The 17,969-nt window shown below is 35.8% G+C and overlaps 1 protein-coding gene across 1 annotated transcript in view; it reads left to right on the plus strand.

Annotated features, from left to right (window-relative positions):
• CCDC171 (coiled-coil domain containing 171) overlaps nt 1-17,969 on the plus strand; it is a gene marked incomplete at its 3' end in the record, with an annotated part of 361,839 nt that overhangs the window by 88,127 nt on the left and 255,743 nt on the right. Inside the window, exon 10 of the mRNA XM_082842979.1 lies at nt 2,795-2,933. Coding sequence (XP_082699105.1) covers nt 2,795-2,933 — 139 coding nt within the window. The remainder of the gene's footprint in view (nt 1-2,794; nt 2,934-17,969) is intronic.

Consider the following 17,969-nt stretch of genomic DNA (forward strand, 5'->3'; position numbering starts at 1 on the left):
TATGTATATATTTAATATATTATTATATATTAAATATTACATATAATAATATAATAAGTAAAATTATTATATATTACACATATCTTTTGAAGAACTCAGCTAAGAATTTGAATAACAGGCTATTTTAATGAATACATATAATGTATAATTTTAGAAAGAATATATATTCTCTATATTCCTCTAATTAAATTTTCTTAGTTATAAATTTTTTTCCATTGAAAACTTACAGTATAAAACTAAAATTTTTCAGTAATTTTTTTTATACTTGAAATTTTTGGCCGCACTGAGCGGCTTGTGGGATCTTAATTCCCCCACCAGGGATCAAACCTGTGCCTTTGGCAGTGAAAGCACAGAGACCTAACCACTGGACCGCCAGGGAATTCCCTTCAATGTGTCAGGTCTTCATTAGCTGTTGTAACTAACTGATTGTTGGGCAATGGTAGGGAGAAGATCCTGATAATCCTTACATCTAGTTTAAGTTTAAATTTAGTTTAAAATAATGCTAGTCAAGGATATGATACTGAACAGACTGAATCTAAATTTATTTATTTTATTACATTCAGTATTTAGGGACTTCTTTATTTTTCTAAATACATCAACCAAAAGTATAGAAAGAAGTACAAAAGTACTGGGTTGGCCAAAAAGTTCCTTTGTTTTTTAAGTAAAAATAAAAGACACATTTTTTATTTTCACCAAGAACTTTATTGAACAATGTATTCACCATTTTGTTCCACTAACTTCTGCCATTTTTCAGGCAACTTCATAATTCCATCTTCCCAAAACTTTTTATCTTTTTGAGCAGAGAACTGTTCCAGGTGCCTTTTACAGTCTTCCAGGGAATTGAAATTTTTTCCATTAAGAGAACTTTGTAAAGACCGAAATCAATGGAAATCCGAAGGTGCAATGTCTGGTGAATATGGCGGGTGAATCAGAACTTCCCAGCCAAGCTGTAACAGTTTTTGCCTGATCATCAAAGAAACATGCAGTCTTGCGTTATCCTGATGGAAGATTATGTGTTTTCTGTTGACTAATTCCGGATGCTTTTCGTCGAGTGCCACTTTCAGTTGGTCTAATTGAGAGCAGTACTTGTTGGAATTAATTGTTTGGTTTTCACTCCCTTCCAATCCCACCATATACACAACATCACCTTCTTTGGATGAAGACTGACCTTTGGTGTGGTTGGTGGTGGTTCATTTCGCTTGCTCCACGATCTCTTCCGTTCCACATTATTGTACACTTTTCATCACCCGTCACAATTTGTTTTAAAAACGGAACATTTTTGTTACGCTTCAGTAGAGAATCATGTCGGGAAATACGGTCATAAAGGTTTTTTTCACTTAACTTATGTGGAACTCAAACATCAAAGCGATTAACGTAACCAAGCTGGTGCAAATGATTTTCAGTGCTTGATTAGGATATTTTGAGTATGTCGGCTGTCTCCCACGTGGTATAACATTGATTGTTCTCAGTTAATGTCTCGATTTGATCACTATCAACTTCAACTGGCCTACCCGACCGTGGAGCATCATCCAGCGAGAGATCTCCAGCACAAAACTTCGCAAACCACTTTTGACACGTTCGATCAGTCACAGCACCTTCTCCATACACTGCGCAAATCTTTTTTTTGTGTTTCAGTTGCGTAAAATATGCCAAAAATTTGCCAAAATATGCCAAAAATTTGCTTTTTTCTTCCATCTTCAGTATCCAAATGGCTACACAAAAATTCACCAAATTTGATAAGTTTTTTTAAATGCACGCTGATATGACAGCTGTCACAATACAGTGTAACAAAATTGTTTCGAATGAAGGTAAAGACAATTAAGGTGTACTAGAGCCAAATTACTGAAAAAACTGAATGAACTTTTTAGCCAACCGAGTATTATAACTTGTGGCACTATTATTGTTTATGTTCTTGGTAAAAGATAGCCTGAAGATGGCTATTTTTTAAAACAGCTGTACTGTTGTCAAATTCTTAGCTGAACTCTTAAACAACAATAACAACAACAACAACAAAATGGGAATCCAGTAGGAAAGAACGGCTCTTAACTACAAGTTTCCTTCTTCTCCCTTTCCTTTCTTGCCTAAAATCCTCCATCTGTCAAGTCCTGACTCTTCTCTGTTGGATTCAGAGAGACTGGGGCTCCCTTGAACCTTCAGTTTACTCCCGCCCTACTCATTCCCCTTGGGTGGGGCTGTTGGCAGAAGCATAGGAGCCAACTTCTTTGGGTTGTGCATGAGATTACTGACAGCAAGGGCTGTTCACCATTTCACTGGACTCAACTTGGACTTTATTTATAAAATAGCACCAAATACCAGGTGCATTTAATTTTATATTTGCTGATTACTAATTTTTAAATTAAAATTTGATTTTAATAAAGTTAGCACTTGTACATAATCTAAAAAGTAAAATAGTGCTTTTAAGCTCATGAAAAACCACATTTTGGTACCCCATTGCTTTCTACGACCAGTTTCTGCTCCTTTGAGGCAACCAATTTTAATTCTTATGGCTGTTTCTTCTGATATTTAACTTTGTATTTCTAGATAACATGCATATTATGCCACTTTTTCAACTTCCACCTCTACATGTTATCTATTGGCCTCAACTGTTATTCCTTCAGAGTCTTTCATTTAAGAATGTACAATTCTTTCTATTTGAGAAAATGAGAAGTGACCTTTAAAACCTCTGGGCATGAAATCATGATATATAATACATCTGCGACTTGTGTGAAAGTTGTATAATAGGACCTGATAAAAGCATATTTGAAAAACCTGCTCTGACACTTTAACTTTTCAGATTAGAGAGAGAGTATTTCTCCAAAAACAAGAAACTAAATGAAGAAATCGAGGAACAGAAGAAAGTAATTATAGACCTTTCAAAGAGACTCCAGTATAATGAAAACAGTTGCAGTGAATTACAGGAAGAACTTGTAATGGTAAGGATAAAAAAGAAAACCCTATGGCAGTTACTTTATTGGGTCAAATTGGATGTTTAACAGGTTTTTTTTTCTCACTACATGCCATGAGATAATTGTATGAAAGTAATTTTAGTGGCATTGATATAAAATTTCAAAACTGGAGACACTGTTTACAGCAAAGCTATACATAATAAAACCTCTGTTCTTTGGAATAATTGGGAAAACTAAATGAATTAGTGGAAAGTCTGAATTACAGAGTGTTTTCAAACTGATTCAGGTGTTTTTCTTTTTTTTTTTAAGTGCATAAAACAATGTTACCTAGATGGAGGTGGGGTTAGGGTTTATAATCGGTAGATCTAATGATTTCAAAGACTCCCCCCGCTTTTTTAAAAAATAAATTTATTTTATTTTTGGCTGCGTTGGGTCTTCATTGCTGTGCGTGGGCTTTTCTCTGGTTGCGGCGAGCCGGGGCTACTCTTCGTGTGGTGTGCGGGCTTCTCACTGCGGTGGCTTCTCTTGTTGGGGAACACGGGCTCTAGGCGCACTGGCTTCAGTCGTTGTGATACGTGGGCTCAGCAGTTGTGGCTCATGGGCTTAGTTGCTCTGTGGCACGTGGGATCTTCCTGGACCAGGGCTCGAACCCGTGTCCCCTGCATTGGCAGGTGGATTCTTAACCGCTGCGCCACTGGGGAAGCCCTATTTTTATTTTTTAAATTATTTTTGGCTGGGTTGGGTCTTTGTTGCTGTGCGCAGGCTTTCTCTAGTTGTGGCGAGCGGGGACTACTCTTCGTTGCGGTGTGCTACCAGGGAAGCCCCAAAGACTCCCTTTTATAATCATTTTGAACCTGATCACTGTGTCTCCGTTCCCCAATAATCGAGCCTTCACACCATCACCAAATTTATCTTTCTAAAGTATTGATCTGCTCTTGTCACCCTCCATTTATTAAAAAACAATCAATGTCTCCCTGTGGCTTTCAGAATAAAGTCCAACTTCATGTCATGTAGTCTAAGGCCCTTTTCTTTGTGGCTCTATGTTAACTTTTCCAGCTTCTTCTATTGCCATTGCCCTCTCTTTGTCTTGCTTCAGCCACAGTAAAGTACTCTCAGATTCGTAAACACATTATATATCTTCACAGTGTCTTACGTTTGTTCAGACTGTTTATTTTTTGACCCACGTTGACTGAAATGCTCATTCTCTTAACAGATCCCTATATTATCCTGTGATGGTCAGCTCTGAAATTTTGCAGTCTGTGACGCTTTCTATGGTTCCGTCTTTTCCTACTTTTTCATCCATCTAAATTCAGAATTCTGCCCCCTCCCAACTTTGTGTTTCCTTAGTTCTTAGTTTAGCATCTGTATCATAGCACCAAAATCTGATGTGTATTATCTCTGCCAAGAGATTGAGAGTGCATTGAGGCTAACTTCATTTTACATGCCAAGATTCCACAGTAGTACTTGCCTCAGTAGACATTTGTTGGATGGATTTATTTGGTTGATGCACATACTCCTACTCTGCAGTTTGCTTGGAACCCCAAGAGGGAGGGCATAAAGTTTATAGTAATACCCTATTTCCTCTTTGTCTTGTTCTCCACGTACATACCTTCCCCAGAGACTTGGCTACTTCACTTTCAATTATATTCCACAACTCTTAGCGATGTTAGTCACTGAGGAAAATGAATATTTTTTTCCTTGTCCAAAAAGATGGAAACTCAGGGTTATACTAAGAAGTGGTAGCCAAATCAATGCTGCCGAGTTAGAAAGGTAACAATGACAAAGAAAGTAATGACGGGATAACATTTAAACTCTTTATCATTTTCAAATGACCCAGTATTATATACAGACAGGTGGCCCTCTAGCTGTCTTGCTTCAGCCACATTAGAGTACTCTTGGCTTCCTAAACAAATTATATATTTTCATAACTTTCTTGCTTCTGTTTTGGTTGTTCATTTTTTTTTTTTTTTTTTTTTTGCGGTACGCGGGCCTCTCACTGTTGTGGCCTCTCCCGTTGCGGAGCACAGGCCCCGGACGCGCAGGCTCAGCGGCCATGGCTACGGGCCCAGGCGCTCCGCAGCATGTGGGATCTTCCCGGACCGGGGCACGAACCCGTGTCCCCTGCGTTGGCAGGCGGACTCTCGACCACTGCGCCACCAGGGAAGCCCAGTTGTTCATACTTTTGACCACATTGGCTGAAATGCTCCTTCTTTTCCCGTAACAAATGTCTGTATATCCTCTAATGTTCAACTCTGTCTCCATTTAACTCAGGATATCTAGTTTGTTCTGATAAAGGGATTGATATTATTGCTTACACTGTGGTTGAATTTGTAGTTTGAGTTCTTTGGATGTGGGATTTTAGAAAGCTTAGAGCTCTCTGCGTGGCATGCTGTAGTGCCTATTCACTGTTACGTACTACCCTAAATTTCATGGGCTATCCCACTTCTCACTTCTGGTTCAGGAGGGTGAATCATGGTGGAGAAAAACACGTCAGAGTCATTGAGCTGAGTATTGGTCTTGCTGTAATCAAACAGTTTGGAAAGTGAGTTATAACTGAGAATGCAATGGTGAAGACATTGTCACCAATATAAGTTGCGTGAATCCTCCTGATTCTGGTCTCCTAGCACTCCAATGACTAGATAAAAGACGACTGGCTGAATTCACCACTGAATTCAGGGTGCTTTGTGATTAAAAATAATTTACTTGGTGCCAATAGGTTTTTACTTTTTAACTTTTACAATTTGGTGGATGGTCTGAAATAGGCAAGTTGTAGCTCACTAGCAACCACCGTTTGCTTGTTTGGACCATTGGCACTCAGCTTATAAAGCACTATTGTTCTGACTGGTGGAAGAGCCATTGGGATGTTCAGAAACGTATTCAGGTTGCAGCCTAAGTGATCTACAGTTCACATGGTTCAGCCTAACTATTTATATGTTCCTCTCTGTTTTTTCATCTCTCTTAAAGTCCTAGCTTTATGTCTTATTTTCTTCCATCTTTCTGTTTTCTTGTCCTCCTCTTTTTATCCTTCCTTATTATTAGCTTTCTCCTTTAACTTGTTCTGTTTTATTCTTTTTAGAACAGTTGCTTTCTATCTCTTTACCCAACCATAATATGAAATTTAAAAAATATTTAATGAAAATACTGTTACTTTAAATAGTAAGTACAGTGTTTTATTTTTTATTAAAAAACATCTGTAGCTTTCTTAAATCATTTTTTGGGTACATAGTCCTTTATTTCCTTTTATTTTTTCTGTAGGTTAGTGGCCTTTGAGTTGGGAGGGGAATCTTATAAATTTCTCTCTAAAGAGATATCTGTCAAATTAAGAATTTTAAACCATAAAAAATGGAGTTTTTTTTAGTTCTGCATCCTTACAGTCTGTTATTTTTGCTTTGAATTCATAATTGTTTTTGACTGAAGAGAAAATACCTTAAGAAGAGGCTTTTACCTTTTGTTTTTGGAAATAAAACTTTGTTTTAATGACATCCTGTGATCCTATGTACCCTAGTGTGTCTTTCCCACAGTTATGTTTCTATTGAACATAATAGTAATAGTGTCAGCTTTTATAGAATATAGATGGGAAGCATAAGTTAGCTACAGGTAATTTTCCTCTCCCTTTGAGGTAACCACTTGTTTTCTAGTTTAGGTCACATTCATGACCATTATTCAAGTCTTGGTCTTTATTTTCTATGTTGCATTGTAAGAGAAAATTAAGGCCACTTTCCTCTATAGGTTTACTAGTGAGATCAAGGTATTATTAATATATGCAAAGGCTTCAGGAAGTTTTGAGACTTAAAAAAAAAGCAATTGTATAACCTAAGGTCACATAGTCTCTCAGAATTGGAAGAAACCATAGAGATCATCCAGGTCAGGCTATACACAGTGTCAATAAGCCAGTTGCAAAGTGATAGCTTCCCTGTTTCAAGAGAGAGAATAAAAATATAGAGCATAATTTTGGAAAAGTTCAAACTGGTTATGTTGAGTCTTTTGTTGATATTTAAGGAATATAAACCCAGGTAACATTAATTGTACTTTTATATTCGTGAAATTACTCCTATTCAAGGTGTGGATTTAGAAGATATGATTAGCAAATGAGTAGTATATTATTATTTTTAATGTCATAGAATTAATAGAATTTCAACATAGGACATCTAAGGATTTAACAAAATTAGTTTCATGTTCCATGTTATACACTATTGAATTTGACTTTAAAAAGTTTTGATTAAAGTTGAACTATTAATTTTAAATTCTGTGAATTTAATAATGATTTAATCAACTACTAATTAAAACCGAATTTCAAGTTTAAGCTGCTTAGTGATCATGCTTATTAAAGCCCTTCAGAGGTTCAATAGATCCAGTTGGGTCTTTTAGTCATTACTGTGAGGTTTTTTTTTTTTTTTACTGTGAGTTTTTATATCTGCTTCTCGAAGCAGGGGAGCTATCATTTTCAAATTGGTATTAGGATTTGCTTTGTGCTTTCCACAATGAAATTTTTTTAATTCCATCATTTCTTGAGATTTGTTTTTCTGCCACTCAGTAATATTTAGTTACAGCTCTAGGAGAGACCACATATTGAAAAGGGAATTCTAGTTCTCATGAGGTTTTGCTCAAAGAATATTTTATTCTCTAAAGAACTTGTGATTGAAAATGGTCAAGTGTGTATTTTTTCCCTGTACTTTGGGGGCTTGACTGATTATATAATAATAATGATTGCTAGCATTAGATAGGATTTGGGCAAGTGCTTTGATTGCTGTGCTTTGTGGTAAAGTAAAAGTTTCTTGATAATATTTTTGCATCAAATGATCAGTTAGGTTTGTTTTAGAAGGACATGTTTCTGATTTTGCAGGAGGCATTCAAAACTAATGGGCTAATAAAAATTCTATTCTGAATTTTTACTAAAAATTGGTTGATTCCTGCTTCTTACCAATAATAGCAATTCCTGCTTCTTACCAAGAATTCCTGCTTCTTACATATAATAGTATTTATATATGAGCATTGTTTTTGCTAATATAAACATCACTTTCTGTCTCTCTTAGTGGTCCTTAAAAATTTAATACTATTAAATAGTATTTCTCAAATGTGTGTATCTTTGTATTTGTGTATTTAAATGTGCATTATATGACTGGCTTCCTAAATTTATAATGTGGGCATAAAGCTTTTTTATTAAGCTTTTTGAAATTTATTAATATGTATATTCTTAAGTTTTGAAAATTTAAATCTCATTTTTGACCTGGGAAAAAATAAAATGGTATTGTGTTTGTGTGCGTGTGTGCACATGTGAGTGTGCATGTGTGTGTGTGTGTGTGTGTGTGTGAGAGAGAGAGAGAGAGAGAGAGAGAGAGAGAGAAGGAGAGAGAGAGGGAAAGATAGAGATAGAGGGAGATATTTATATGTCAGGGCCTAAATTGAGATCGGACAGTAGCATTTTCTGAAAAATAAACTAAGTGTAAAGCTGTGTAAGGGAAGATGACAGTTCATCATATGCCATAAGCAATTGGGATCATAGAATGCTCACATCCGTGGAAGCAGCATAGCTGAGCAAGGAGGGAAAAAAATAGTAAACTGTTTTATGAAGAAGTAAGAGAGATTAGTTATCTTCAATATGATCAAAGGAAAAGCTGCAGATGGTGATGATTATGAAAGCTAACCAGATCAAATTCAGTTTAACTGAGCAAGCTCTCCTGGAGTCCTTACAAATGGGCTGCCTATGTGGTAACTGGGTGGAAGATAAGATAAAAAGGTGAGATGTGGAGCATAAGTATGTGATGTCGGTTGCAGGTTCTGATGCTCCTCTGTTCTTTTCAGAATTCCTTTGTAATGGCTTAAAATATATTTAAACTAATTTAAAAGCTTATGTGAGTTCAAAACTGTTCAGAAATTATAGATGTTACGTATCACTGCTACAAAAGTTCAACCTACTTTTAAAATGCTAATTTCATTAAACAAATCTAGTGACTAAGTAAAGGTATTTATTTTTTACCTGTTTGTTTTTTCTATAATTTTTAACTTTATTAAAAGTTCCCCTTAATTGCTTTTATTCTTATTTATGGTTTGAGTCAACTTTTCCATTGCAGATCAGCAGGGCTCATTTCGCTAATTTCTAGATATAAATGTTTGCATATGCTTTTTTATGTTTTTTTCACGAGTTTGTATTAGAAATTTTTATTTACATGCATATCCATTTATGATATTCATACATGATTAGCAAAAGTGAGGGATGAGTTTTTATAGGCTCAAAGAAAGATAAGATGATAGAATGACATGTTAGATTAAGCCAGAAATTCATTTACTTTAGCAGTGTGTATAGTATACCAAGGTGGAAATACTACATAGTTCTTTGTCATCTCATTATCTTTCTGGTTAAGATATTCTATAACCAACCTTGACTCCTCTTTAATAATACATTAAGGTCTGTCAGTCACAAATGTTTCTGAACTTTTTTTGAATATTTTGATATTTTTAGTCCCCTTTATACACTGGTTGTAGATTCATCATGACATCTATAAAGTTGGTTCATGGTGAGTGATCAATAAATGTTCATCCGAACATCATCTGGTTAGCCAACATAGCAGTAAGGAACTTTTATTCCTAGGGTAATAAACTCTTTATGTGAATTATGTCCAAGGCAAAAAGAAGTGAGTTCTTTTATCCTACCATTTTGTCTTTTAAACTTCTGTGCATGTTTAGAATTACAGAATTTGTTGAATCAGCATTTTAACATTTAACCTAAACTTACTCTTTATGTCACACAATAAAGCATGTTAATCAAAAATTAGAAACTTAGTATTTTATCTTGCTTTGCACTTTGTTTTTGACCCAGCAGTTTTGTTTATTTAGTTGGTAGGTTCTGTAGAATTTCTTGCATATCAAAAGGCTACTAAGAGAACTAACAGCTTTGAGAACAAAATTTAAATATAAGTTCAATCCACACTTTAAAAAAGTCCCAGATGTTTTCTCTATATGAATGAAGAATGGAAGTTTCATTTATAAAACAAAAACAATTTATTAGGAAAAAAATTGTCAACTGTAAAAAGAAAAGGACACTTTGCTGTACACTTGAAACTAACACAATTTTGTAAATCAACTCTACTTCAGTAAAAAACAATGAAAAGGACAGTTTTTCCAGTCATAACCTGGTTCATAAACCTATTAGATGTAAGTAAAGTTTGTATTGGCTGTATTATGAGACTATGACCCAGATATCTCTGTAGAAAATTATAATACTACTAATTATAAATAGAATAGCAACTTTAAGGCATAGTTAATTAATTCTTTTTAAGCCTTTCATTCGTCAAATCTTTTCTTTATTGTTTGAAAAATTTTACACTAATCAGTGTTTCCTGGCTAATTTGACATTAAATTTGGTTTTAAACTGTAATGGTATTGAAATTTTAGCTCATCTTTTTAAAATTGAAATATAGCTGATGTACAATATTATGTTAGGTTATACAACATAGTGATTCAACATTTAAATACATTATGAAGTGATCACCATGGTAAGTCATCTAGTAACCATCTGTCCCCATACAAAGTTATTATGGTATAATTGATGATATGCCTTATGGTGTATAATACATCCCTGTGACTTATTTATTCTATAACTGGAGGTTTGTACCTCTTGATTCCCTTCACCTACTTCACCCATTCCCCTATCTCCCCTCTGGCAACCACCATTTGTTCTCTGTATCTATGAGTCTGTTTTCATTTTGTTTTGTTTATTTGTTTTGTTTTTTAGATTCCACATGTGAGATTATATGGTATTTGTCTTTTTCTGTCTGACTTATTTCACATATTTAGCTCATTGTTTAGTCAGTATTGAACCCTACACTTGAAAGAGAAGAATTATTGTTGAACTAGGAATTTAATTGAACCTTTATATTAAGCTGACTCCAAGTATGCAATTTTTCTGGAATTCTACATTTATACTTATGTAAATTTCTATTCCTTGAGATTGATGGGGACTTAGCCTCAGTTGGCATTTCATAATAGAAAAACATATATTTTGGTGACAGATTGATCTGGGTTTTAATCACAACTCCATCTCATAATAGTTGTGTGACCTTTAGTGATATTATCCCTCTGAATCTGTTTGCTCATTGTAAAATGGTGCTAATAATATCTACTGTGCAGGATTTTCAGTGAGCATTAAAGATAATATATGTATTGAAATAATTGTGTGTATATGCATGTAATTTGTGAATATGATGCTGGATTTCCTCTGGAAATATACTTCTATGACAATATTAGGAAAATGCTGAATAAGAAGTCCTAGGATACTAAACCTTTAGGACATTAAAATATATTGTAGGGAAGAACTTCTGAAATGATGGAGTAAGGAGCTTGGTGAACCTAACAAAAAACAATTTAATTGGTGAAAAATTAAAAAAAACAACCACAAAAAACCAACCATATAAAGCTCTGAAAATTGTCCTAAGGGCAAAGGAGAAACTTTCATTCAAGAAAATCTACTAATCATCAAAATTAAAAACCTTAGTTCTTCAAAGAACACCATCAGAAAAGTAAAAAGACAACTTATAGAACGGGAGAAAATATTTGCAGCTCATATATCTGATAAAGGAGTTTTAACTGAAAGAACTCTTATAACTCAACAATAGAAAGACAACCTAATTGAAAACTGGACAAAAGATCTGAAAAGAGACTTCTCCATAGAAAATATATAAATGGCCAGTAAACACATAAAATCTGCTCAGTATCCCTAGTCATCAGGAAAATGCAAATCAAAACCATAATGACATATTGTATCACATACACTAAGATGACTATAATAAGAAGGACATGTAATAGCAATTATTGGCAAGGATGTGAAAGAATTGGAATCCTCAGGGCTTCCCTGGTGGCGCAGTGGTTGAGAGTCCGCCTGCCGATGCAGGGGACATGGGTTCGTGCCCCGGTCTGGGAAGATCCCACATGCCACGGAGCGGCTAGGCCTGTGAGCCATGGCCGCTGAGCCTGCACGTCCGGAGCCTGTGCTCCGCAACGGGAGAGGCCACAACAGTGAGAGGCCCATGTACCGCAAAAAAAAAAAAAAAAATAGAATTGGAATCCTCATACACTTATGCTGGGAATGTAAAATGATGCCTCCACTTTGGAAAATAGTTTGGAAGTTCCTCAAAATGTTAAAATTGGAGTTACCATATGACTTAGTAATTGTACTCCTAGGTATATACCCAATAGAAATGAAAATATACATCTATATTCATAGCAGCATTTTTTTGTGTGTGTGTGGTACGCGGGCCTGATAACAGCAAAAAAGTTGAAACAGCGCAAATGTCTATCAGCTGATGAATGGATGAACAAAAGTTGATAAAAACATAACATGGAATATTATTCAGGGATAAAAAGAAATAAAGTACGGATCAGTGGTTAAAAATGCATAAACCTTGAAAACATTAAGCTAGGTGAAGGAAACCAGACACAAATGCCAGACATATAATCTATAATTCAATTTATATGAAATATCTAGAGTAGGCTATCTGTAGAGATAGAAAGTAGATTAGGGTTGCCTAGGGTTGAAGGGATTGGGAGAAAATGGGGCGTGACTGCTAATGGGAATGGGATCTCTTTTTGGGGTGATGAAATTGTTCTAAAATTGATCATGGTGATGGTTGAGCAACTCTTTGAATGTACTAAAAACCATTGAATTGTGTACTTTAAATGGATGAATTATGTAAATTGTATCTCAAGCTATTGAAAATAAGAAAATCTAGTAAATTTCAGTAAGAACAGCAAGAGTGTGGCATTTGAGTGATGGCTGGTTCCATAACCCCTTTTCTACCTCCTGCTCCTTGTTACAGAACCTGTACCCTGGGCTGTTGCAGCCAAGAGGATGATCCCTTCCTCTCTCTCTAGCTCTAAGGCTGGGGCTATGCGTTCATTGTAGGAGACGTACACTGCTGGAATTTCTCGTCTCTCAGACCCCTGTGTTGTAGCAACTCTATTCCAGGCAAGTGGGGCTGAGAGGACCAGATCTCTCTTCCTCTACCCAGCTTTCACTTGGAATGTAGTAGTTCTACCCCAGGCATGGCAGGCCAAGAATATTGGGGCCAACTGCCCTTGCCCCAGAACACCACGGCTTGCACTTGGTCCCTCAGAGAGCAGGATTGTTGTTTTGGAAAAGTGGGTCCTCACTCCCAACTCCAATGCAGTGGCACAGGAGTTCTGCCCAGGGGGATAGGCTGGCTGGCTGTAAGGGGAAAGAGCTCTGCAGCTCTGTTTAAGGGGACTGACCTTATTTGAAATAAGATGAGTGAAAACTGAAACAACATATCATATCTTATAAGATGCAGCTAACACAGTGCTTAAGAGGAAAATTTATAGCTGGAGTCACTTGTATTAAAAAACATCCTTAAATTAGTAACCTAACGTTTCACCTTAAGAAACTAGAAAAAGAAGAGCAAACTAAACCCAAAACAAGTGGAAGAAAAGAAACAATAAAGATTAAAGCAGAAACAAAAGAAATAATAATATGGAATAATAGAGGAAATCAATGAAACCAAAAGTTGATTCTTTGGAAAGATAACTAAATTGATTAACATTTAGTTAGACTGATCAAGGGAAAAAGAGAGGAGACTCAAATTATTAAAATCATGAATGAAAGAGGGGACACAACTATTGACTATACAGGAATAAAAGAATTATAAGAGAATACTGTGACCAACTATATGCCAACAAATTAGATAATTTAGATGAAGTGGACAGATTTCTAGAAAGACACAAACTACCAAAACTGGTAAAGAAGAAATAGAAAATCTGGGTAGACCTATAACAAATAAAGAGATTGACTTAGTAATCAAGAAACTTTTCTTAAAGGAAAGTCCAGGCCCAGAAGGCTTCACTGGTGAATTCTACTAAATGTTTAAGAAGAATTAACACCAATTCTTCACAGATTCTTTCGAAAAAGAGAGGAGGCAACACTTCCCCTCTCATTATGTGAAGTTAGTTTTATTACCCTGATAACAAACCAAAGACATAGCAAGAAAAGAAAACTCAGACCAGTATCCCTTTTGAGTATAGATGCCAAAATCCTCAACAATGTGCTAGCAAACCAAATCCAGCAATTTATAAAAAAGATTTTACACTATGATCAAGTGGGATTTATCCCATAATGTAAGACTGGTGTAACATCTGAAAATCAATTAGTTAATGGACTTTATTAATAGAATGACAAAAACCAAATGATCATCTCAATAGACAGAGAAAAAATTTGATAAAGTTCAACATTTTTCATGATAAAGATGCTCAACAAACTAGGAGAAGAAAGGATCTTTCTCAACCTGGTAAAGAGCATCTATGAAACACCTAGAACCAACATCAAAGTTAATGGTGAAAGACTGCTTTCTTTCCAAGATCAGGAACAAGACAAGGATGTATACTCTCACCATGTTTAGTCAACATTGTACTGGTGGTTCCAGCCAGGGCAATAAGGCAAGAAAAAGAAATAAAATGCATTAATTTTGGAAAGGAAGAAGGAAACTATCTATTTGCAGATCATGTAATCTTGTATATTAGAAAATTATAAGGAATTCACACACACACAACTATTAGAAATAATAAATAAGTTTAGCAGGGTTGCAGGGTACAATGCAAGATCAATACCAAAATCAATTGTATTTCTATACACCAGCAATGAACAATCCAAAGATGAAATAAAGGAAGCAATTTCATTTATGATAGTGTCAAAAGGAATACAGTACTTAGGAGTAACAACAAAAGAAATACAAGAATTGTATGCTGAAAACTAGAAATCATCACTTAAAAAAATTAAACAAGATCTAAGTGAATGGAAAGACATTATATGTTCATGGATCATAAGAACTAATATTATTACTTGTTAAGATATTAGTACTCCTCAGACTGATGTATAGATTCAGTGCAATCTCTATCAAAATCCCAGCTGGATTTTTGGAGATACTGACAAGTTGATTGTAAAATTCATATGGAAATGCAGGGGACAGAATAGCTAAAACATCTTGCAAAAGAAGAGTAAAGTTGGAGGAGTAACACTCCCCAATTTTAAAGCTTACTACGGGGCTATAGTAATCAAGACAGTGTGGTATTGGCATAATGTCGGCATATAGATCAATGGAAAAGAATTGAGAGTACCGAAATAAACCCCTACAATTATGTTTAATTGTTTTTGAAAAGGGTGCCAAGTTAATTATATTAAAAGAGTAATATTTTTCAGCAAATGGTGCTGAAAGAACTGGGTATCCATAAGCTAGAGAATGAATTTGAACCCCTACAGAAAAGTTAAATGGTTCGTAGGCCCAAATAGAATAGCTGAAACTACAAAATCTTAGACAATGATTCTTTAGGAGCCACAGCAAAAGCACAAGTGACAAAAAAATAGATACAATGATACAAAAATAGATACAAATAGATACAATGTATCTACAAATAGATACAATAATTCACCAAAATTAAAAACTTCTGTACTTCAAAGGATACTGTAAAGAAAGTGAAAACACAATCACAAAGTGCTAGAAAACTTTTGCAAATCAAGTGACTGATAAAGAACTTTTATTCAGAATGTATAAATGCCTCTCACATCTTAATAATAGAGAAATAACAATTAAAAATATGCTAAAAGTTTAAGTGGACATTTCTTCAAAGAATATATACGAATGGCCAATAAGCATGTTAAAAGATGTTCAAAATCATTAATCAGGGATATGCAAATCAAAACCACAATGAGATACCTCTTCACACTCATTAACATGGTTATAATTAAAAAATGGACAGTAGCAAGTTTTGGTGAACATGTGGAGAAGTTGGAATCCTCACACTTTGCTGGTGGGAAGGTAAAAAATCGAAGCCCCTTTGGAAAAACATTTGGCAGGTTTTTAAAAAGTTAAACCTAGAGTGCCCATAAGACTCAGTAGTTTCACTCCTAGGTATATAACCAGAAGTGAAAACATACATCCACATAAAAACCTGTACATGGATGTTCGTAGCAGCATTATTCATAATAACCAAAAAGTGGAAACAACCCAAATGTTTTTCAACTGATGAATGGATAAATAAAGTGTGACTTATCCCTATGATGTAGTATTATTTAGCAATAAAAATAAACAAAATACTTATGCATACTATAACACAGATGAACCTTGAAAATATTATTCTTTGTGAAAGAAGTCAGTCATAAAAGGCTGTATTTTATGATTGCATTTATATGAAGTGTCCAGAAGAGGCAAATCTATAGAAACAGAAATAGGAATGGTGGTTGCTCAGGGGCTGGGTGTGGAAATGGGAGAATGGAGAGTGGTAGTCAATGCGTATGGCATATATTTTAGTGGGGACAACAGTGTTCTAAATTTAGACTGTGGTTATGATGGCACAATTCTGTGAATATACTAAAAACATTGAATTGTACACTTTAATTGGGTGAATTGTATGTTATGTCAATTATATCTCAGTAAAAATAAAAAATAAAGTTACCACAATTAAGAGTTGATACTGAAAAAATAGAGAAATCAATGAAACAGAGTTCAAAAATAGCTATGGATATGTATGGGAATTTAATGTGTGGTAAAGTTGCATGCATAAAGGAAAAAACTTCAGCTCTGAGGAAAAACATACTCATGTGTCTCCTCTCTCTACATGCAACGTTGCTCACACAGAACACTGGCAGTCACCAAGTGTGTGTAGATTTCCCCGCACCAAGCAATTCTGCCACACCAGCTACGTGTCCTACAATTGAACTCAATTCTGACATTATGTACTTGGAGATAGTGTCAGATCCCACAAGTTAAGAATTCAGTTCCATAAGACTGCTCCCCCCTCCCCCCCTTCCCTACACACACACACACACACACTCTCTCTCTCTCTCTCTCTCTCTCTCTCTCTCTCTCACACTCAGAGGCCAGCTGCAAGTGTTTCTGACCACCCGGCTATAAATCGGAGGTTTCCAGAACTTCCTTCTCAGGTTCCATTAATTTGCTAAAGTGGCTCACAGAACATAGGAAAACAGTTTATTTACTAGATTGCAGGTTTGTTTGTTTTTATAAAAGTATAACTCGGGAACGGCATAGGGCAAGGTATGTGGGAAGAGTCTCTGAGCTTCCATGCTCTCTGGATATGCCATCCTACCGGCATCTCCAGGTGTTTCCCAACCCAGAAGCTCCTGGAATCCCATTCTTCTGCGTTTTCATGGAGGCTTCATTATGTAGGCATGATTGATTAAATCACTGGTCATTGGTGATTTTACTTATTTATTTATTTTTGGCTGTGTTGGGTCTTCGTTGCTGTGCGCGGGCTTTCTCTAGCTGCGGTGAGCGGGGACTAATCTTTGTGTTGGTGCACGGGCTTCTCGTTGCTGTGGCTTCTCTTGTTGCAGAGCATGGGCTCTAGGCATGTGGGCTTCAGTAGTTGTGGCATGCAGGCTCAGTAGTTGTGGCTCGCGGGCTTAGTTGCTCCACGGCATGTGGGATCTTCCTGGACCAGGGATCGAACCCGTGTCCCCTGCCTTGGCAGGTGGATTCTTAACCACTGCACCACCAGTGAAGCCAGCCATTGGTGATTGATTCAACCTCTAGCTTCTCTCTCCTCCCAGGAGTTTGCGGGGGGGGGGGGGGGGCGGGGTGGAACTGAAAGTTCCAACCCTCTAATCACATGGTTGGTTCCCCTGGCAACCAGCCCCCATCCTTAGGTTATCTAGGGTCTTTCCAAAAATCAACTCATTAACATAAAATTCAGATGTGGTTGAAAGGAATTTTGACACCCATTTCACCTTTATCACTGAAGCTATTTTGGGAACTGGGAGCAAAACTAAATAGTATAACAAAAGATGCCTTTATGATCTTATACAGGAGATTACAAGGGTTTTAGGAGCTTTGTGCCAGGAACCATGGGTGAAGATCAAATATATAGTCCTTATTATAAATCACAATGTCATACAGTATGCCAAATCAATGTATAAAGATAGATTATCTCATAATTTTTAAATAACTGGCTATACATAAGAGGAAACAATATAAGTCCCTGCCATATTGCTTATATCAAACAAATTCTAGATTGATCAGAGTCATAAAACAGGAAGATAAAGAG

This window comes from Leucopleurus acutus (assembly GCF_964270905.1).
Source record: "Leucopleurus acutus genome assembly, chromosome: 7".
NCBI lineage: Eukaryota > Metazoa > Chordata > Mammalia > Artiodactyla > Delphinidae > Leucopleurus > Leucopleurus acutus.